This window comes from Silurus aristotelis, assembly GCF_946808225.1.
Source record: "Silurus aristotelis genome assembly, chromosome: 15".
NCBI classification, from domain to species: Eukaryota; Metazoa; Chordata; class Actinopteri; order Siluriformes; family Siluridae; genus Silurus; species Silurus aristotelis.
The window spans coordinates 6,144,981-6,167,738 of record NC_139588.1 but is presented as its reverse complement, the minus strand read 5'-3'; the positions used below and the strand labels follow the sequence as shown (position 1 = coordinate 6,167,738).

The 22,758-nt window shown below is 44.0% G+C and overlaps 2 protein-coding genes across 2 annotated transcripts; both read left to right on the top strand.

Moving 5' to 3' along the window:
• The first annotated feature begins 1,526 nt into the window (after nt 1–1,526).
• On the top strand, nt 1,527–9,813 carry LOC310738090 (TRMT1-like protein). Its single transcript, XM_083563045.1, has 16 exons — nt 1,527–1,746; nt 2,347–2,481; nt 2,594–2,656; nt 2,763–2,876; nt 2,977–3,041; nt 3,212–3,368; nt 3,465–3,582; nt 3,717–3,796; nt 4,461–4,680; nt 5,216–5,428; nt 5,627–5,817; nt 5,953–6,031; nt 6,253–6,419; nt 7,513–7,578; nt 7,887–8,013; nt 8,961–9,813. The coding sequence occupies exons 1-16, from the start codon at nt 1,686–1,688 to the stop codon at nt 9,154–9,156; spliced, it is 2,052 nt and encodes a 683-aa protein (XP_083419171.1). The 5' UTR covers nt 1,527–1,685; the 3' UTR covers nt 9,157–9,813.
• A 1,289-nt stretch (nt 9,814–11,102) lies between these two features.
• Nucleotides 11,103–20,165, top strand: LOC310738134 (polyprenal reductase-like). Its single transcript, XM_083563126.1, is given in 6 exon segments — nt 11,103–11,315; nt 11,317–11,378; nt 11,487–11,638; nt 18,069–18,260; nt 19,585–19,710; nt 19,876–20,165. Coding segments are annotated over 6 exon segments (933 nt in total). The 5' UTR covers nt 11,103–11,174; the 3' UTR covers nt 20,136–20,165.
• The last annotated feature ends 2,593 nt before the right edge of the window (nt 20,166–22,758 follow it).

Sequence of the window (22,758 nt, the reverse complement as noted above, 5' to 3'; positions counted from 1 at the left end):
GTGGTAACAATATCATCAATCGCCATAATATTTTCATGCTGTATTCTTACCAGATCCATTGCTTTCTAGGCCTTGTTTTCTAGCAGGGGCATTGACGAGCTTCCCTGCACTACAATAAATTCCAGCCGGTAGAGTTTTCTGTTTCTGGGGTTTCTTATTTTTATTCTGTATTTTCCTACTGGTTTCAGGGTGCTCCTATTGTACATGACCAGGATCTGTTTAGTCTTTTCCATCACTGTATCCAGGTGTAACAACTGGCTCCACAGTCTAGTTAAAATCTTACAGGTCTTTCTCCTATCAGCATGGTCACAAACAGTAGTTTTTCCTGCTTGTCCTCTCTCTTTTGTGAACTGAGGCTTAGGATTTCCTAAAACAGTTCCTCTTCCATTTCTGCTACACTGTGTATAACTTTTCTCTTTGTCTCTTTTGTTTTGCATGTGGTTGCAAAAGGGTTCATCTTGCCACATTTTCTGCACTGCTTTCCATAAACTGGGCAGCTTAGCTTTTTCCACTCATGCTGTTTTCCACAGAATTTACACTTAGTCCTAGGAGTTTGTTTGACTCTCTGTACTACATGCACTTCTTCAGCTTTCTGTCCCTCGATGGTCAGCATATTCTCTTTTGACAGTTCTGATGCTCTACATATCCTTACGCATTTCTTAAGTGTCAGGTCCGACTCTCTTAATAGATGTTCTCTTTCATCATCTCGTGTTCGAGATGTACCTGGCCTCTGCAGAAGCATCCAATTGCACCAAGTCTGGCTTGACAGACAGGAGCGTGTGCCCAATGGCAGGGAGGGGGAACGCCCCTTACCCGAGTGCATAAGGCACCTGCACGCGCTACCTTTCCTCATTTAACATTCGCTTCTCGCGACTTCTGCTTTCCTACCTCACAGCTCCCTGGTTCTTGGACCGCACCTTTTGTCTTCAGAAGGACATATCATCTGATCAGCCTCTGCCGGACGTGCTCATCCTCAGCCAGGTTAGCTTTTGCGAGCTGCCCACACTCGCACCCTTTTTTCTATAGGCTGCCCTCCTACTTCCTTTTTTCATGGCGCTTTCTAAAGCAGCACGGGCTACACCGGTGGACAACCTATCGCGAGCCTGCCCGGCCGCATGTGGCAAACTCATCACAGAGAGGGATTCCCATTCATGGATGTGGTGAGGGATGTGGTGGAGGTTCATGGATGTGGTGAGGGAAGACATGCAGGTAGTTGGTGTGAAAGAGGCAGATGTAGAGGACAGGGTGGTATGGAGACGGATGATCCGCTGTGGCGACCCCTAATGGGAGCAGCCGAAAGAAGAAGAAGATTTGTGTCCCTGAAGGTTTTTACTGTCTTTTGGCTTAAGATTACTGACAACAAACTACTTTAACACCGACAACCAGACATTAAAAGGAAACTGACAGTCAGACTTTGTTATACGCTTAATCAAAAATACAGAATTTTGCAGGTTTTCCACGAGGTTCTCTTGGATCCACTGTGACGTATGGCCACGCCCACAACAACGCGTGACGCCTTCTTCACGCCTTGCAATGAGCGCCGTCCTTTTAAACCCCCCCCCCCCACCTGTTTTAAAGCAGCCCCGCCTCCAGTGCGATTCCTACGCAAAAGAGGCGTGGCTTTTCAGAATAAAGGTGGGAAATAAACGCGTTAGGCACGTCGCTACGCAGCCAGCTGAGTCAAAATGGCGGAGCTCAAGGAAGAGTTCGCGGTGCAGCTTCACCAGGAGGACGCCAGTATGAAAGGCATGCGAACTCCTGTTTCTGCGCGATAATGCAGCAACAACAGGGTTATGAGTTTCGGGGAAAATATAGGTCAAGCTGCAAATGGCTTTGTGCTGCACTTAAATGTGCTGTTAGCGCTACTTCTAAACTGCTAAAGTAAATATGGGCCTCCTCATGGAGCTTCATCACAGGACCTAGACGCAGATAAGCGTAAAATAATGAAATGTATTCTCGTCCCGGTTGATAAAATTCATAGATGCACTTCATTCGCTTACTGTGCACAGAATAAAACTGTTTAGAGATCAATGAGGTTTCAGAGAATTGGAGTTGCTGGTTGGCATGACTGGGATGTAGTTGTCTGACCGCGGAGCTCCGCAATAGGGCCGTCCACCTCTAGTGGTTTTCGCGGTTCGGTTGTTATTTGTTTGTGTCACATGGGGGCGCAATGCTGATTTATGTTTCGACTATGTTGGGCTTTTACTACAACTAACAATGTTATGACGTCAGATTGATGGCACTTACGAACATTTTGACGTCATTAATATTTAAATGTTAATCTCAGAAAAGTAAACTTAAACTCTCCCTTAAAAATATTTTTAATGAACTGTAACATTTCTGTAGAAGACCCTGTGAAGGCGGTAGCAGCAGCAGCATCTGAGGATGATAGCAAACAGATGTCTGTCAATGATGTGACATCCAGTGATGCAGTGAAAACTGAGGACATTCGCGGACAAGCCCCCGTCTCTTCGATGTCAGGTGTTGGTTTAGTGGATGTGAATCCTTTTTTTGATTTGGTTTCTTAGCTAAAGAAAAATGGCTGATAGGATGTGCAGCTAATCTTTATATGTATGTATATTTGTTTTTTTAGAGAGACACGTGTCCATCCAGACTTCTCTAGAAGGTCTGGAGATGCTCGTGGACTTAAATGGAGGTAAATAAGTGAAAACTTGATATGAAGTATCTGGGATGTACCTAAGCCTATAGCAGAGATATAAAACCAACTGTCAGTGACCGTGTTTGTCCACTGAACTTACCAGCTGGTAGAAAGTCGTGTCCGTTATGCCCAGAGGAGAAGTTCAAGGCCTGCTACAGCCACAAACTGAGACGCCACCTTCAGAACCTGCACTGGAAAGTCTATGTGGAATTTGAAGGTAACCAGACGTGTATTGAACCTCACTAGGTCATGAACTGTGTGGAGTTAAGACATATTCTGAGATCATGACTTCTTCTGCGCGTGTTTGGTTCTTGCAGGTCAGAGGATGTGTATTTGTCACCTGCCATGCAGACAGATGAAGTCCAGCCATAGCTTGGATCAGGTGAGCATGAGATGGATGTGCTCATTCATTTACTCCACAAGGATGTTATTGGTGTCATCCAGAAACATCTTATACAATCGTGTGTTCAAAAACCACGTATGAATGGAAAAGTCAGGTGTCCCAATACTTTTGGGACATGTCCAATTTTCTGACGTGTGCATGTCCTCCAGAGTCAGGCTCGGCTCGTGGCACACTACCACTGTGTGGTGTGCTCGGTCACCATCGCCCGGAAAACGGACATGATCAGCCACCTCAAACGGCACTTCAACAAAGGCGAGACCGAAGCGAGCTACTCGGGCACCTCCGATGCATCGTTTGAGGAACCGGGTGAGACAAGTTGCCGATCTTCTGTTTCACAAAGATTCTGCAGAATTTATATTAAAAGCAAATTGTACATTGCTCTGCTGCCTTTTTGTCTTTCAGTGCCAGGTCAGGCGTATGAGATCATGAAAGAACTGGGCACCAACGTGCAGCTCATGCCCAACCACAGCACACCCATGAAGACCGACACTTACTTCAACCGTAAGATGAAGACCAACAGGTCAGTAACTTGCAAATTTGCGTTTATATCTAATGTAATTAGTGTTTTTTTTTTTTTTTTTTTTTTTTATAAATAAAGAACTACTCGCTCTCTCTCTCTCTCTCTCTCTCTCTCTCTCTCTCTCTCTCTGGCAGGCAGTTGGTGTTTTGTGCTCTTGCAGTTCTTGCTGAAGAAAGGAATCCTCTAGAGTGTCTGGATGCATTTGGAGCCACTGGTGAAGCTCATGATTTTATCATCTGATCTATAATGAGAAGGTCTTGGGGTCAGATTAGAAGATACATTGAGTGTAACCATGAGATGCTAAAGCCAGAAAATAGCACTTACTTCGTTTATCTTTTGGACACATGATTTTGTTAGAAGCTTCTTCTAACTGTTTGAGACTCAAGAAAACAAAAGGTCAACATTTGCCCGCACAATTTTTTTTCCCCACAACAGAGATCATATTGGTCACCATGAGACTAAAACGCAATAACAGAAATACAGTATAAACGTAATAAATATAATACTGTAGAATCTGTACATGGAAATTATAATTTGTACATAGAAATATAGAGTAATAATGTATAATCTGTACGTCGAAATCATAATTTCTTCCCTCGTTTTCTCACCACCGCTGTTCCTGCCAATTTTTGCCCACTAGTAATCTCTAGAGGTCGAAACATTGCATCTGGCATCTCAGAACAAGTGCAGACAGGGTGAGGGTGATGCCCTCAAATGATGCCAGAAAGCATTTATCTGCCCAGTTCCTTAGCATGAGCTCACAAAAGCTGCAGCACTGTCAGGATTTTATTGTAAAATGTTTGCCTTGGGCAGTTTAGATTCTGTTTCTTTTAATATCTTTAAAACTTACTCTCCTCTATCCTATCATCAATCTGCAGGAATAATGGGCTTGCAGTGGGCCAAGCACCTGCGCAGTGCCGTTAACGTGACGATCAACGACATCAACGAGGCCTGTGTCAATATGATTGAGGAGAACTGCCACCTCAACCACATCCAGCTGGAGGGGGAACAAACGGAAGACAGCGACGACATCAAGACTGTGGAAGTGACTCAGATGGACGCCAATGTCCTCATGCACCTGAGAGCTTTTGACTACATGTGAGTAAACAGTCAGGATTATAATGCAGGGACAGGACAGGACAAGACAGGAAAGGGCTGATCTGGACAGGACAAGACAGGAAAGGGCTGGAATGGGATGGAAAGCAATGGGCAGGACAAAGGAAAGGGCAGGAATGGGGAGGGAAGGGCAGGGATGGAAAGGACAGGTCAAGAAGAAAAGGGCAGGACAAAAAAGGAAAAGGCTGGAAAATGAAGGGAAGGAAATGAATGTAAATCTTGATGATCTGCAGGTCTCCATGACTAATCTCATGTAATTGTCTGTGAAACATAACATTTCTGCTCGTAAATGTACACATGGGATCCTCGTTTATTTGAGTGCTCTTTATTTATTTTTAGTGCTGGGTTTATATGAAATTGATGAGTCGTGCCCGAGTGAGAACATTGTGTGAAATGTTCTGTTCCTACAGTAAATAATCTGAATGAGAATTGAACTGATCAGGAGGCTCAGCGACTTGAATGATGAAAACACCTAAACACATTTAGTTCTCACACACTGTTCTTGTTTCGCTATCAGACACCTGGATCCTTTCGGTACGTCCGTGAACTACCTGGACGCCGCCTTCCGGAACGTGCGCAACCTGGGCATCGTTTCTGTGACGTCCACCGACACCGGCTCGCTTTACTCCAAATCCTTGAACGTGACACTGCGCCATTACGGCTGCCAGATAGTCAGGACGGAATACTACAGGGAGCTGGCGGCTCGCATGGTTGTGGCATCTATAGCCAGGTGGGGTGTCTCGTGTCTGCTGTAGAAACCCAAGGAGGTTGAACATAATTCATTTATCAGATAAAAAAAATAATAATTCTGGATCTGATTTTGTAGCTTTGAGCTCATTAAATGTATTTTTAATTTATAATGTAAATGATTTAAAAGCTTTTATGGGACATTCGCTGACCTGGATGATTTGTGTGTGTGTGTTTTCAGGGCGGCTGCACGCTGTAATAAAGGTATCGAGGTTTTATTGGCTGTGGCGTTGGAACATTTCGTGCTGGTGGTGGTTCGGGTGCTTCGAGGCCCCACGCAGGCTGACGAGTCCGCCAAGAAACTGCGCCAGCTGTTGCACTGCCAGTGGTGCGAAGAGAGAGTTTTCCTCAAGCCTGGAAGTATGGTGGAGGGTAAGCACAGAATACAGACCCAAAAAAGTCTAATCAATTTTGAACAGTTCCATCATCGACACTATTGAGCTGCACAAAATATTCCGAATACAAGTCATGGTTCTGTTTTCTTTTTTTTTTCCTTTCTTTCTTTAGAGAATCAGTACAGGCAGCTCCCGTGTCATTGCCATGGCAGCATGCCGGGGAAGACCGCAGTTGAGCTGGGACCTCTCTGGTTAGCTGCGTTTACGGATGTTCAATCTTTTTAATTATATATCATGATATTAACACTTATGTCCAGGATACAACTTTTATGAGACGACTGTCTAGAATATTAGCAGCGTATACATATGTGAAATATAATTCACGAAATAAATATATACAATAAAAATTGTAACCTGGACTGAGTGGATCTTTTATGTACTTACCCAGAACCTGAGCTTGTGTGTGTCCCAGGTCAGGTTCTCTGTTCAACACCGGTTTCCTGAGGCGTATGCTCTTGGCGGCGGTGCAGCACAGCATGGAGGACATTCAGCCTCTGGTGAAGACTCTGATCTGTGAGGCAGACTGCACCACACTCAAGACCTTCTCTGTCACAGGCCAACCGATGCTAGCCAACCAAGGTACATGATTCAACCTAGGTCTGTAAGGAGTACAAGGAGGCAGCTGTGTACTATACAAGGCCTTGGACTTATCTCATTCATACAAGGGGAACCAACCCCAGCCACTCTCAGTGCCGGTCCCAAGCCCGGATAAATTGGGGAGGGTTGCGTTAGGAAGGGCATCCAGCGTAAAAACGTGCCAAATCAATCGTGCGGAGGATCCGCTGTGGCGACCCCTAAAGGGAGAAGCTGAAAGAAAGAAAGAAAGAAAGAAAGAAAGAGAAATACAACCAAACAGTTATGGGGTTAAGAGCCATTCTCAGGGGCCAATGGGGAGCAGCTTGGTGTGGCTGGGAATTTACAACGTTCAGATCCAATGCATTAACCACTAATCTAATGGCACTAATCATACCAGTTAGTCTAGTCTGCATGTGTTTTCAAAGACATGACCAAGGCTTGATTTTTAACCCTGTTGCCCACTAGTGTCAAATCTGTATATCTTTAAATAATGTAGTGTGATGAAATGCATTACATATGAACAAAAGTATTGAGTGACTTTTCCCATCATGTGTGCGTCTTCCCCAAACCGTCCACAAAATTCAGGGCACACGATCGTACCGGATGTTTATAGCATGACGTTTTTCCTTTACCTGAATTAAGAAACCCATACGTGTTCCAGCATGATATTACCCATGTGCACAAAACCAGCTCCATAAAGAGATGCTTTACATGGGTAGAAGTGGAAGATCTTGAGTTGCCTGCTATAGAGCTCTGATCTCAACCCTGTTAACCCATACTGACTTCACCCCAGTTCCCTCAGCTCACCCTACATCAGTTTACTAACCCCATTGGGGCTGAATGAGATCTCCATCAGCACACTCCAAAATCTATTGTTTCATCTTCCCAGAAGAGTGGAGGTTATTATAACTGTAAATCGGGGCTAAATGTGAAACTTTCCTTTTTCTCCATAAAGTGTCGTTTATGAGATTTATTAGTTACTTAACCATGTCGGTCCATGTTGGTACTTACTACTTTTCCATATATTCATTAATATCTAATATTCATCAGAGTGTTAACAATCTGTTAAAGCATGCTTGTGTTTACCTTTCACTAGTGGAGTGTGGCGTCGTCATCAAAACTTTACAGAAGGTGGCAGAAGCAGACACCATTGAGAAATCAGGTTCTGGGTTCACTTATTCACAATTATAAGTCATATTTGTTTTCCATTCTCTGGCTGTTTTATTGTTTAGGGATAAAGCCAGTTGCATGGCACAACCTCAGGAAAACTACAATGGGGGAAAAAGCCCCATTAAAAACCATCACATTTTCCCGCCAAACTGGCCATACTGTCATTTTTAATACAATTTAGCTTGTTGGTTTTTCATGATTATTATCTAACCCATAAAGCAAATAAAGTTGAGCTTTTAAAAAAAATAAACAAACAAACAAAAAAACAAAAAAAAAAAACACTTTTTGTAAAACACTCAGGTAAGCGGAGAATTGGAGAGGAGTCCAGTAACGTGGTGAAGAAGCTGAAGTCGGACGCTTCCCTGGAGCACCCTGCGTTCTACTACAGCATCCATCGCCACAGCATCCGCGGCATGAACATGCCCAAGTGAGTCTTCATTGTTCTTCACTGCGGGTTTACAGCCTGCAGTAAAATACTTTCTCTAACGAAGCAACAACAATAAAGATAAGAGCAATAATGTAATATTAACTCCTCCAGCAAAGACTAGTGATGATCTTTAGATTTAATCGTGAGCATCAGCTGAGTGGAATATATATGTATTTATTTGGTGGGCTATGGGAAGTCTGTTCGTTTTTATGATTATAACTAATTATCAAATGCTGGAGTTGCCTAAAAGTAGCTTGTCAGTAGCACAGCCCTTGACGCATCTCATCTGGCTTTGCGACGTGCCTTTTTTTCTTTCTTTTTTTCATAACAATAAAAATGGCTTACCAGGGAAAATACTGGAGTTCTTAGTGAGTATTAGAGTGAAGGACCTCGTATAGCTGTTCATAGTATAAGATTCTATTGTTGTAATACTATACAAACTACTGAAATGTTTTGCTTTACCCATCATGAAAATAGCCACTGACGCTAGCATGACATTAGGAAGAATAATTAATAAATAAGCAAATAAACCAAAAACAGCTGGCCAAGAAACTGTTGTCATTGGCAAAATGATCAGTGCCCCCCAAGTTTTACCTTTTGCTGTTCCTTTATAGTGTGTGATTATTTCTAATGCATAGTTTAGGTATTTGATGTGTATATTTGGGCTTTTTTGAATATGTACCCTAATCTACTGTACGTGTGATTTAAAATAAAATCCACCAGAAGCAGATTAGAGTAAACTTCTTCTGCTACTGAGCAGCATACTGATTTTTTTTCCCATCACTCCCTGATCTGTAAGTTCTGTAAGAAGTACCTGCTTGCGTGTAGGACATTTAAATCGAGGGGCTAATGGGGTGAATTATTTCAAATAATGAACATATATACATAGCAATACATACTGTATATGACCGTTGCTAGTGGATTTATGGACTCGTGTTATTTTACAGGTTGAATAAGTTCCTGCAGTACCTGACTGAAGCCGGATTCAGGGTGAGCCGCACACACTTTGACCCTACAGGAGTTCGCACCGATGCCACACTGGATCAGTTCAAGTCGGTGCTCACTAAGTACAGCGTGCCGACCTACAGCTCCGGGCCTCCTGGGAGTCTCAGCACAGAGGGTGTGACGGCCAAAAAGGAATGAACGTGAACAAACCGAACAGCAATAATCAAAAATAATAATAATATGCTGCTGTTGTGTTAAATGTTGATGCTCTGGCAACAGGATGCCACACGACGGCATCTTAGATCTAGTGTACTTAACAGTAAAAACAACGTCAAACCATTACACCAGTACTGATTCATCTGCAAACCTGAGCCGGGTTTCGTACCGATCACTTGCTTTCAGAGCTTTTTGGGAAACTCGTCCCATTAAGTAGGAAAGCATGAACAGGAATATTTTGCATTTCACCGGGGACCAGTATTTGTGCTTCCTGCTTGCTAGGAAGTTTATATTAAAGGTTTCAATCTTGATGTGTGGTTACTATTTAGTACATTTATATGCACAGGGACCGTATTGCACTGAGACTTCGTGCCATGTTTGTTTTACTGTTGTTGGGTTTTTTCTCCTCTGTTTGTCAAACTGAGCCTGTATGCTTTCGGTATCTAAGCTTATATTTATTTATTTTTTGCCATGTTTTGGAATGTGATTATTTTAAGAGCTGTTTGACCTTTTTATTACGCTTGGTGTGCTTTTTTTTAATTGTATAATTATACTGTACAGCATGTGAGCTGCCTATTCAGATTTATACAACAAATGTTCATTAGATTATATAACATAAATAAACTCAATACAACCTTCTGTGTATTCTGTTCGAGAAAGTGGAAATTGATTTTATGGGTTTGTAGATTAAAAAAAATTGTCCATAGAAGGAATTATTTCACATAAATGAATTACACATATATATATATATATATATATATATATATATATATATTATATATATACATACAGCATTTCTAGTTGAAGGGATTTGTTTGTGGTGTTTTTTGTGCTTTTGTTTCATTAGTGATTAACAATAGTCATATCAATGGATCATTGATAGGAAAATATGTACATACACATATATATCGTACAGTATTTGTAGATTTTATTTGGCAAAAACATTTTAACAATTTGGAATCTTTAATAGGCATGTGTTTGGGGTTATATACTTGTAAAAAGAAATTAATAAAATAAGACAACTAGACTTTGCTGTGCAGACACATCTGTAAAACCTGAAATGGAGCTTTAAATGCTGTGCAGGTTTCAGATTTATGGTATTTGGAGATGTTCCCGTCCAAAGTAAGCTACAATGATCTTGTTTTTGTAACAACAGTTAAGGGATTAAGGGCCTTGCTCAGGGGTCCAGCAGTGTCAGCTATCACTAGCCACACTGTTTGTGTCATTTACCCTCATAACTATTACTGTTATTTCCTAACATTATCAGGAATATGATTATAATGTGAGACACCTCTTGTGTCGGATGACGGAAAGGACAACAGTCACCATGAACAGTTTTACATTTGAGTCCCCGTCAGTGGACATTTGGTAACCTCAACAATGATGGAACTGTAATGAATGGACATTCGGTGTTGAGGATTTGGTTCCCTTTTGAGTCTGGTTCCTCTCAAGGTTTCATCTGCATACCATCTCAGGGAGTTTTTCCTTTCCAGTTATCACTTGTTTATAAATTCAGACAGACAGACAGACAGACAGACAGATAGACAGATAGATAGATAGATAGATAGATAGATAGATAGATAGATAGATAGATAGATAGATAGATAGAAAGTGTTTTTACTTAAAAACTACTTTGTGGTATTGTTAAAAAGACATTGGGTTTTTTGTTTTTTTGTAATGGCATATAAGATATAAATTAAATTACAAATCTTAAAAAGTATCAATCTCAGGAATTTTTGCTCACGTGCTAAACAGTATTTCTACATGTTACATTATCACCACTCCCAGCATTGTTCTTTCTGGTAATAATACATCCCTTCCTAATTTATATTTTAAATATTTGAGAATTACTAAACAATTATTATATATTATTACTAGTTACATAGTGTTTAGTTTATTCCTAGTTATTGTAATTCTCAGGACATTTCGAAGGTCGGAACCCAAAATCACAACTCGTTTTCCGACGGAATGCTTCCCCCAGTGAACTCCGTCATGTTGCTATGATGCTGGTTGCACTTCACACGGTAGATATTGTGTGGTTATTGTTAGCGTTGTGTTTTCTAAAAGCTTTCGGTATTTGTAAATTCTCCCTCACATTACCGGGAGAGCTCGAGTATATCTTCCAGGCTTTTATTCGTTATAGGGAAAATTATAGCACAGACCCAGCAGCCCAGAAACGTTCCTTTACTTTATGTTCCGAAAAGGTGCTGATATGTTAAAGCAGTGTTGCTTTAATGATCATCTGAAATCTAGAACATATTTCCTTTCTGTTATACCACAACATTACCTTATCCCTTGTGCATCCTCTGCAGATGGTTCTGGCATTTCTATGCCGTGTCTGTCTTCTGGAATGGACTTCTTCTCTTCTTCTCTCTGCGCACTGTGTTCCTCCAGGAGCAGCTCCCGGACTTCCTTTGGGATCTGCTTGGTTTTCTAACTGGAGAACCTAAAACTGCATGGGGAGGTACTTTAATAAAAAAAGAATAATACCATGAAAAAGAGATACTGCTATTTATTTAGTTCTCTTTTATCATCTCGTGTTCAAGATCCACCTATGGGAAGGGCATCCGTACCTGACCTCTGCAGAAGCATCCAATTGCACCAAGTCTGGCTTGACAGACAGGAGCGCGTGCCAATGGCAGGTAAGGCAACGCCCCTTACCCGAGTGCATAAGGCACCTGCACGCGCTACCTCTCCTCAGTTAACATTCGCTTCTCGCGACTTCTGCAATTTTTTCTTCACAGCTTCCTGGTTTTCTGGACTGCACTTTTTTTTTCGTCTTCAGGAGGACATATCGTCTGATCAGCCTCCGCCGGACGTGCCCGTCCTCAGCCAGGTTAGCTTCGCGAGCCGCCCACGCTTGCATTCCTTTTTTTCTTTTTCTTCATGGCGCTTTCTTCCTGCCCGACCGCGTGCGGCGCACTCATCGCCGCGAGGGATTCCCATCCCTTCTGTGTTGTCTGCATGGGTCTCAAGCATGCGCAAGAAGCTATTGACCTCCCGGAGAACTGTAGCCATTGCCTGGCGCTCCCAAAAAAGCTCCTGCGTCGCAGACTCAAAACGCCCGCTTCGCAGTGTGTCGATTTTGAGCTCTCCGACTCGGAAGGGGAAAAAGGCCTCCCGCGGTGCGATTTCCTCTGACTGGGCCAACTTGTGTCCTTCCCCGTTCGAGGATTTACTACCGGTCGACAACCGTCTCCCCGAAGGACCGACAGGTTCCGGGGATGAGATCGAGGCAGACCTTCTCGACGGCTCGGATGACGAGGACGCCATCCCGTCCTCCGTGGCCCCTCAGGCTCCCCCCGCCCCATCTCAATCGGTTTTGCTGAAGCTTTGTGAACGCGCTGCCGCGCGGCTCGGCATCGAATGGCCGGCTCTCCTGAATGCTTCGGATCAGGAGAGGGACGTATATGACGGCAAGCTTCTGGGACCTCCTTCCGGCCCGAGAAAGCAGCTGCTTCCCGTCCTCCCTGCATGTGCTAAACACATGAGATATTGCTGGGGAGATCCGCTCGACCTGAAACACGGTCTTGCTGGTTTGGAAGTTAAGGATATGGCGAGTCTCGGCATGGGCGATCCCCCGGTTATTGAGCCTTCCATCGCCAGACACCTCAACCCATCTCAGGGCGGGCTGCTCGCCCCACTCAAGCCCGTCCTCCCGGGTAAAATGGATCGCTTCTCCGCATCGATTCATCAGGCATCGTACAAAGCCTCAGCTCTCGCTATATGAGCTCTTAATGTCTCCTCGCTGTTGGCCGCGTATCAGGCCGAACTCCTGATCGATTTGGGTCAACAACTGGAGAAAGGGTCACCATCGCCCGATCTCTGGAAGGAGGTCGTCTCGGTCAATGACCTTGTTCTCCGTAATGCCCGTCAGGCTGTCCAAGCAAGCGGGCGTTCTATGGCTTTATCGGTGTTCAGAGAACGTGCACTGTGGCTCAATCTTTCCGTTCTCCCTGATAGTGAGAAACGTCGCATCGCAGTAGCGCCGATTGAACCCGGCCAAGCTCTTTTTGGCCCGGCTGTGGCCCTGATGCAACAACGATGCGATGATAAAAAGAAGGAGGACGAGACGTTTAAATTGTGTCTTCCTATGAAGCAGGCGCAGCATCAGACACCATCTGTGCGGCCATCTAACACTTCTGCTGCGGGACGCCATCCCCACTACACTGGCAGAAATTACAGACCTCGCGGGAAACCACTAGCTCAGCAGAGCGGGCCACCTCCCCCGCCTGCTAAGCACAGGCTTCACTGTTCCCCGTGTCGTCCAGAGTGCGTTTCCCCGTTCCAGTGGGGAAAGATGTGAGATTAAATGCAGAAGCAGTGTCACCAAACACTCCCCTTCACTCTCCTCTCACAAATTTAATAAAGGCTACGGCCCCAGTTTTTCACAAAAAAATACAAAAAATACAAAAAATATCAATAACTCTGACGAATCCTATGAATTCGTCTTTGGGAGAGAATTTTTCCCCAGATCCCCGCATGTCGTCTCTAGTTTGGCCACTAGATGGCGCCATTGCACCATTAATGAGCAATCCGGCCGGATCGGCTCTCGGCATTTCGCCGGGCTGTGTGGGGACGCTCAGGAGTCACGTGACAGGCTTGCTGTCTGTCCCAGCCCCTGACTGGGTGATTCACACAGTCACGAGGGGTTACAGACTTCAGTTTGCCAAAACACCCCCGCGGTTCAACGGAGTGGTATGGTCCCATACGGACGAGAGCTCCGCTCACATTCTGAAAGACGAAATCTCATCTCTTCTCGAGAAGAGAGCGATTCGAGTTGTATCCCCGCATCTAAGCGATCAGGGTTTTTACTCTCGCTATTTCCTGTTCCCGAAAAAAGACGGTTCGCTCCGTCCTATTCTGGATGAGTGTTGAACAAACATTTAAGGAAATACAATTTCAGAATGTTATCACACGGCCCGCTCATACGTTCAAAAAAGCAGAACGATTGGTTTTGCTCGATCGATCTGAGCGATGCTTTTTTCCACATAAGCATCTATCCTCCGCACATGAGATTCCTTCGTTTCGGGCACATGCCTCAGATTACAGGGTCTTATGGCTTCGGCTGTCCATGCGTTGCCTCTAGGTCTTCTGAGAATAAGGGCTTTTATGAAGTGGGTTTTGTCCCTGCATCTCAGCCCGTTGCGCGATCTTTGCCGCTATGTCACGGTGACGCGTGCGTGCATGGCCGCGCTGCAGCGCTGGAAAGCTGCGGAGTTTTACGCGCATGGGACCACTCTCGGGGCGATCATGCTGCGGTAAGTGGTAACGACAGATGCCTCCTTAACGGGGTGGGGAGCCACACAGGACGGCAGATCAGTGAACAGTGTATGGCCGAACTCACTTCATTCAGCCCATATAAATTATTTGGAGCTCCTCACTGTGTTAAAAGCTCCAAAGCATTTTTTGCCTCGCCTGCAGGGACATCATGTGCTGGTGCGCTGCGACAATACGACAGCTGTGGCACATATCAACCGTCAAGGCGGCATGCGCTCCTCCAAGCTTCATGCTCTAGCTCACAGGTTGCTGGTTTGGAGCGCACGGCATTTTCTGTCGTTACGGGCGACTCACGTCCCAGGCATTTTAAACAGGGGCGCAGACCTTCTGTCGAGAGGAAACCCACTCTACGGAGAATGGCGGCTCCACCCTCAGATAGTGAGGTTGCTATGGGAGAGGTTCGGCCAGGCTACCGTCGATCTCTTCGCCTCGCGCGAAAACGCCCACTGTCCTATGTTCTTCTCGCTTCAGGATGAGGACGCACCCCTCGGCGTAGACGCGCTGGCTCACCCGTGGCCCAGTGCGCTGCTCTACGCTTTCCCTCCTCTCTGCCTGATAACCCTGACCTTGGCCAGGGTCACGGTGCAGGGTTTGTCTCTGATCCTCATAGCTCCCAGGTGGCCCAAGGCACCTTGGCTTGCAGAGATAATTCCTCTTTAATATGCAGAGCCTTGGCCCCTCCCCTTATGCACAGACCTCCTGGCCCAAGCGAACGGGGAAATCTATCATCCTCACTCAGACAGGGTGGCTCTCTGGGCCTGGCCCGTGAGAGGGCGAATTTAAACACTTTGGGGCTTTCCCCACGTGTTATCGCCACGATTCAGAACGCCAGGGCCTCTTCCACACGTTCTCTCTATGATTGCAAGTGCGTGTGTTTGAGGAGTGGTGCGAGAAACACCAGCTCGTCTCATATCTGTGCTCAGTTTCTGACATTCTGGGTTTTTTGCAGGACCTTATCGATCGTGGCAGAATTTTTTTGACGATTAAGGTCTATTTAGCGGCTATCGCTGCGTGTCACGTCGGGTTCGGCGACACTACGGTGGGTCAGCACCCCCTTATCCGTAGATTCATGAAGGGCGCGCGCCGCTCCATCCCGATCACCAAAAGTGTAGTCCCAGATTGGGATCTATCCATGGTGCTGGGGGTGCTGGCCCGACAACCTTTTGAGCCCCTGGGGGATATCTCCCTCAGGCTTCTGTCCTTCAAGACGGCTCTGCTTCTGGCTTTGGCTTCCGCCAAACGTGTCAGTGATTTGCATGCGCTCTCGGTTCATTCCTTGTGCACCAAATTCTCGTTCAATGGAGACAAGATTTTGCTTAGGCCTAACCCGGCCTTCATGCCTAAATGCTTCCCAGCTTTCTCTGGTGAGGTGATTGAGCTCTCTGCCTTTCATCCTCCCCCTTTTTCCTCTGCGGAGGACCAGAGGCTTAATGCTTTGTGCCCTGTGCGTGCCCTACGGGTGTACATGGACAGGACAAACTCTTTTTTCGAAAGAGCGACCAGCTCTTCATCTCTTGGGCCCCGCCGAACACGGGGAATCCCATCTCTAAGCAACGTCTCTCTCGCTGGCTGGTAGAGGCCATCTCCTTAGCGTATGAATCTAGGGGCATGCAGCCCCCAGGTGGCCTTAGAGCGCACTCCACTAGAGGCGTGGCTACTTCTTGGGCTCTGTTCAGGGGAGTTCCCTTGCAGGACATTTGTGCCGCTGCGAGCTGGTCCTCTCCGCACACCTTTGTTAGGTACTACCGGCTCGATGTTACCCGAACCCCGGTAGCTCATGCAGTCTTAAGTGTGGGCTCTTCGTAGCCACATGCTACTAGGCCTGCACTCCTTTCAACCCCGTCTGCCCGGCCTAGTTATGTTAATTATTATGCTTTGTGACGTGCCGTGCACCACCCGTTTGGCCGTCCTCTGGCTTACAGGGCCTCGCTATGAGTGTATTGGGCAACCGGGGAGTTGTCTATATCTCCCATAGGTGGATCTCGAACACGAGATGATGAAAGAGAACAATAGGTTACTTTCGTAACCCCGGATTTCTGAAACATCGAGTGGAGAGATCCACCAAGTTTGCCCCGCTTGCTGCACGAGAAGCGAATATGCTCACTGAGGAGAGGTAGCGCGTGCAGGTGCCTTATGCACTCGGGTAAGGGGCGTTGCCTTACCTGCCATTGGCATGCGCTCCTGTCTGTCAAGCCAGACTTGGTGCAATTGGATGCTTCTGCAGAGGTCAGGTACGGATGCCCTTCCCATAGGTGGATCTCTCCACTCGATGTTTTAGAGAACCGGGGTTACGAAAGTAACCTATTGTTATCAGCATCAACAAGCACATTGCATGTTTTGGTTGATCAGTCATGCAGATACAGGAGAAAGGTTTCAGATATTGTTCACTAGAGGTCGACCGATAGTGGATTTTTACCGATATTTAGTTTAGATCGTACTTGCCGATAACCGATTAATCAACCGATATCTAAAATTGTACTGAACTTTTACAAAAATAAAAAGCAGCATGAAAATGTGCTAATGAAAATAAATATGAATTTATTAATTAATAAATAGAATTATATTTTTTAATAAATAATATTCGCTGTCTTAATGCTCTCCGTGCAGCCTCGTGTGTAAAAACAAACAGCACTTGGCGTCAGTGATTCGCCTCTAGAGGCCGCTCTCGTAATGAGAGCGGACGTGAAGCTGGAAAAACTATCGGTATGGATTTTTGTCTATAGTCGATCGTTCCAGCGACCAACGATCAGTGCTGATTAATCGGTCGATCTCTAATGTTTACAACAAACATCAAGACCAGGGAAGAAGCATGAATCTCTGTGAGGTGGCCTGCTTGTAGGTGTCAGATAGGCTGGTCGGAGTATTTCAGAAAATGGGATTTTCGCAGAAGTAAACGATGGTTCTGTGTGTGGAAACTCCTTGTTGTAAGAAAATGTTCAGAGGAAAATGTTTTGACTGGTCCTCCAGAAAGGATTGAGAAAATAATCACTCTGTGCATTACTTTAGGTTTAGGTTCAATGAGTCCGCCCTCATGATGGCCTCAGATTATTTATTTTTTTTGTGCAGGAGTGGAAACCTGATGTGGTCTTCTATTATCAATGTTTTATATGCATTCTGAGCTGCTTGCCCACTTCCCCTGGGTGTACAGAGTTATTACCTGAATTACTTCAGACTAGAGTTCAACCGATTCATCGGTTTTGCCGATAAAATCGGCACAATAGTTGACTACTACCGATAGTTTTTCCGGGTTGCGCCCGTTTCTAGATTGGCTAAAAAGGTCTGCTGTCATTTTGAGAGCGACCTCTCGAGGTGAATCACTAATGCCACGTGTAGTGTGCTAATTCTTTTCTAATCTCCTCTCATTAAACAGTGTTTCTTCCAATGCAGAGAGGACATTTTTATTCCTGTGTTGTGTGGGAAACCTCCTATTTCTGAAATACTCTGACCAGCCCACAACCAAAGTCACAAAGATCACCCTTTTTTGTGCACACTGAAGCTCTATAACCTGTATCTGTCTGATGTTACGCATTGTCTCATTTAACTGCATGAATGTTAAATTGAACTTAAACAGGTGTTCGTATTAAAAAACATCTCTTGTGCTGTCTCCACTGCAGAAATTAAGCTGACCATCTTGGTGCTACAAGCTCTCGTGTGGATCCATTCCTTCAGGCGCTTGCTTGAGTGCCTCTGGGTCAGCGTCTTCTCTGATGGACTGATCAATATCGTTCAATATGCATTTGGCTTGAGCTATTACATCCTGCTAGGATTGACTGTCCTGTCTGTAAACGCCTCACTGACTACAGAAGGTGAGAAGGGGGTCATGTGTTTAAAAGTATGGTAGTGTCAATATTTATATAAGTGTCAATAATTTGTGTGAACACCATTGTTATCTAGCACTGCCATCACAGAGCTGCTGGATGTTAGACACATGGTGCTTCTCCACCTTCCGCTTGAGGATGCTCCACAGGTGCTCAATAGGGTTCAGGTCTGGAGACATACTGGGCCACTCCATCACCTTAATCTTCTTAAGCAATGCAGTTGTCATCTTGGCGGTGTGCTTGGGGTAGATTTTATGTAAATCTGCCGTTCGGCCCAGTTTCAGAAGGGTGGGCGTCATTTTCTGCTCAGGGAATGTCACAGTACATGTGTTGGAAACCTCAATGTATATATTCCCCAGTACCAGCAGCACACTCATGCAGCCCCAGACCTCTCATACCACTCATGTAAGACCCTGACCACTGTACTGTAACTCAGTTTCAGCGTGTTACTGATCTTCTTATAGCCACGTAGCCTTGTGGATGTATGTTGAGTCATTTTTAGAGGACAGTAAATCTGAACTGCTATACAAGCTGCACAGTGACTACTCCAAGCTTTATTTCTATAGTATTGTCCCTTAAAAAATATATAATAAAATGGTTGCTGAAGTGTGAGTGGTGCATTCACATTTTTTTAATTTTTTTACAGTCCTGTTAGACTGTTAATGTGGATTCAGAAGCTTAGTGGAACCCTCCGAAACAAAGTAGGTTCAGCCCTGAGAGTCCATTTGTGCTTTTATCCTGAATGACAGTGTCTGTGTGCTACCAAGAGTTTAATACTTTGCCTTCAAATGATAAGATTCGCATGAGTGTGTTTGAGGAGACAGCCACTTTGATGTAATCCTGTGACCCACTTGAGTATCCACATATAGAATCCATTCCATATTTAGTCCCCATTTGCTGTTATAATAACCTTCACACTTCTGAGTAGATGTTCCACTAGATTTTAGAGTGTGCTTGTGGAAATGTGTGGAGAAAGGTGTTCAGTAGGGTTTATAGCTCTACAGCAGGCCACTCAATGCTTTCACATGCTTTCCAATGGTTTTCCCATGGAAAGCATATCTTCTTGGAGCTTGCTTTGTGCACCTGGAACAGGTTCGGGTCTCCTAGTTCACGTGAAGGGAAACATTTCATCTTACTGCACCCCGATACAATTGTGTGTACAACTTAGTGGAAGCAGTTTGGAAAAGAAACACATATGTTATATACCAGTATTTTGTCCATATATCATATGTTGAGTTAAGATTTCAAATATAGATATCAAATATGCTGATTAGATGTCGTTCATCTCTCTATCTTTCTCTCATTCTTTCAGGGATCTCTGTTCTGACCTTCTCACAGTCCATATGGCACATAGCAGGAGTCCTGCTGTTCCTTTGGGCTTCAGTGCTGCAGCACCGCTCACTCTCGCTGCTCGCCAGCCTGCGCACTAGCAGCTCAGGTAACAACTCGCAGTTACTCAGCAGATTATTGCGTATTATATATAATATATAATGAGTATTTTCACTTTTCCATAAATCTTTTCCAGTGCTATGAATGATCATCACACATCAATAAAGACGTTAAGAGAAGCCTGTATTAATAATTAACCTGCAATTACCATTAGGTCGGGTGGAGACGTTCGCCCACAGGATGCCACGCGGTGGCTGGTTCGAGCGGGTGTCCTGTCCTCACTCCCTGGCTGAGCTGCTGATCTACACAGCCCTGAGCATCTGCTGTAGGTGCAGGTCATTCACATGGTGGCTCGTGGTGCTCTACGTTCTCTGCAATCAAGTACTAGCGGCTTATCTCTGTCACGAGTATTACAGAAGGACATTTAAAGCATATCCACCTGAGCGTAAAGCCATCATTCCATTTCTACTCTGATAATCAGGTTTTTTATCTTTAATAAGCATGTTGGAAAGAATGTCATTAAATATAATACATGACTGAAATTTGTAATTTGTAATGAATCTGCAAACTCGTCATTGAGCAAACACCATAAAGCGTTGCATTTCTTCACTCTGGTGTATAAAAATGCTTGGCTTCATTACTAAAAAACAAATAGCACATGGAATGTCATATCAGCCACCAAGTAACGCCCGGGCAACCACCTGGAATACATTACAGCCACTCTGCAGTATACACCTGCTATAGTATAATTGTTATAATGTTTTGGACCAGACACTGAGAGTATTGTGAGACTGAGTTTTGTCAGACTGTGAGAGTATTGTGAGAATTTTGTGAGACTGTGTCATCATTGTAAGACAGTTTTGTAAGGCAGTGGGTATTGTGAGACAGTGAGATTTTGTGGGACTGGGAGAGTACTGAGACAGAGTATTGTGAGAGAGTTTTAAGAGACTGAGATTATTGTGAGACAGAGTTTTAAGATAGTGAGAGTATTGTGAGACTGTGAGTACTGTGAGAGTTTTGAGACAATGAGAGTATTGTGAACCAGTTTTGTGAGAGAGTATTGTAAGACTGAGTTTTGTGAGACAGTGAGAATATTGTGAGACAAAGAATTGTGAGCGTATTGTCAGACAGAATTGTAAGACAGTGAGAGTACTGTGAGACAGTGAGAGTATTGTAAAACCGAATTTTGTTAGAGGAGTTTTGAGACAATGAGAGTATTGTGAAACAGTTGTGTAAGAGAGTATTGTGAGTCTATGAGTGAATTGTAAGACTGAGTTTTGTGAGACAGTGAGAATATTGTGAGACTGCGAGAGTATTGTCAGACAGAACTGTAAGAGTGAGAGTACCGTGAGACAGTAAGAGAATTGTAAAACCGAGTTTTGTGAGAGACGGTCAGAGAGTTTTGAGACAGTGAGAGTATTGTGAGAGAGTTTTGAGACAGTGAGAGTATTGTGAGAGTTTTGAGACAGTGAGAGTATTGTGAGAGAGCTTTGAGACAGTGAGAGTATTGTGAGAGAGCTTTGAGACAGTGAGAGTATTGTGAGAGAGCTTTGAGACAGTGAGAGTATTGTGAGAGAACTTTGAGACAGTGAGAGTATTGTGAGAGTTTTGAGACAGTGAGAGTATTGTGAGAGTTTTGAGACAGTGAGAGTATTTTGAGAGTTTTGAGACAGTTAGAGTATTGTGAGAGCAGTTTTAAAACAGTGAAAGTATTGTGAGACTGAGTTTTGTAAGGCAGTGAGTTTTTGTGAGAGTATTGAGAGAGTTCTAAGACGGAGAGTTTTGTGAGAGTATTTTGAGAAAGTTATTGCTGTGAGAGAGATTAATGTGAGTTTTGTGAAACAGTGAGTATTTGGAGAAAAAGTATTTTGATACTGTGAGCATATTGGAATAGATTGTGAGAGTATTGTGAGACACAGTATTGATGCAGGTCAAAATTTTATTGCATGCTGAAAATTAATACACAACACAAAATGTAAAAAAACAAAAAACCCACAAAACCCTATGAATACTATTTTTCTTAAACAGAAAATGTTCCTGAACAATGGTCTTATGCACAAGGAAACTGGCAGCTCTGGCAGCTGGATCTGCTGCAATTTAGACCATATGCACATATAAACCTAATTATATGCACAACTCGTTCAAATTCAATCAGCAAATGAAATTAACTCATTTTGACCTGATGCTTTGAGACTCTTATGAGTTTAATGCAACCGCTTTCTTACTATACGCTCTTTTGAAGCCTTTATTACAGTAACACACACTATGGTGGCGTGATATCACTAAAGAACTGGATATTAATTGAAGAAAATATTTTTGCAAAATACTTTAGATTAGTGTTTTCTATTTATTAGGAATAGGCAAAAAAAATGGCAGCAGTAGAATTAAATTTGCAAAAGACTTTGGACAATACACAGAGACATACAAATATAAATAAATATGTTCGAGAGTTTTAGATGTAATACAAAGAGTGGGAATGTCATGCGAATGTGAGGAGTTAAAGATTTGAAGAGTGGGTTTTCCAGACTATAACTGATAGGATTTATGTACTTGTGCTCCTTATGTCACAGACTGCGAAGTTGAAGACGATGCATTTCCATCACTGTTCTGGAATATTCCCTTGCGGTGAGACATGTATCAGTGGACGGCTGTTTCAGTCTTATAGTCTGGAAAACGTTAACATTTTTGACAGTAACTGTGGGTAAAATTATTGAACCCCAGAGACGTACATATTGATTTAGTTAAATTTAAGAGGCCGGGATTCCACCACCGATGGGCGGAGTCGACAGAGGGGGTAGGAGAAGAGACTTCAGCTTGAGTGACATGCCGGCGATCTCTGGGTCCTGAGATTCGTACATCTTTATCAGTCTGGCTAACTTTAGGACACCTGGACAATGAGCAAAAACCAAAAAAAAGGACGAGATCAGGACAAACGACTTGACTGCAAGTGACATTGAAATCATGAGCGTACAGAATCCAGGAGAAAAGTCTACCAAGTTTTTATATGTCTCCATAGTTATCTTGCAATGCGAGACGACTATTTCTCTATTATTCAGTCCAAGACCAACAAATTACACCTGAACAATGAAATAATGCT

Excerpts from the sequence above, each read along its gene's own strand:
- LOC310738090 (XM_083563045.1), top strand. The coding sequence starts at position 1,686 with ATGGCGGAGCTCAAGGAAGAGTTCGCGGTGCAGCTTCACCAGGAGGAC. Across the intron at positions 1,747-2,346 it reads GGAGGACGCCAGTATGAAAG|AAGACCCTGTGAAGGCGGTA; the intron begins GCATGCGAACTC and ends ACATTTCTGTAG. Across the intron at positions 3,583-3,716 it reads CGTAAGATGAAGACCAACAG|GCAGTTGGTGTTTTGTGCTC; the intron begins GTCAGTAACTTG and ends TCTCTCTGGCAG.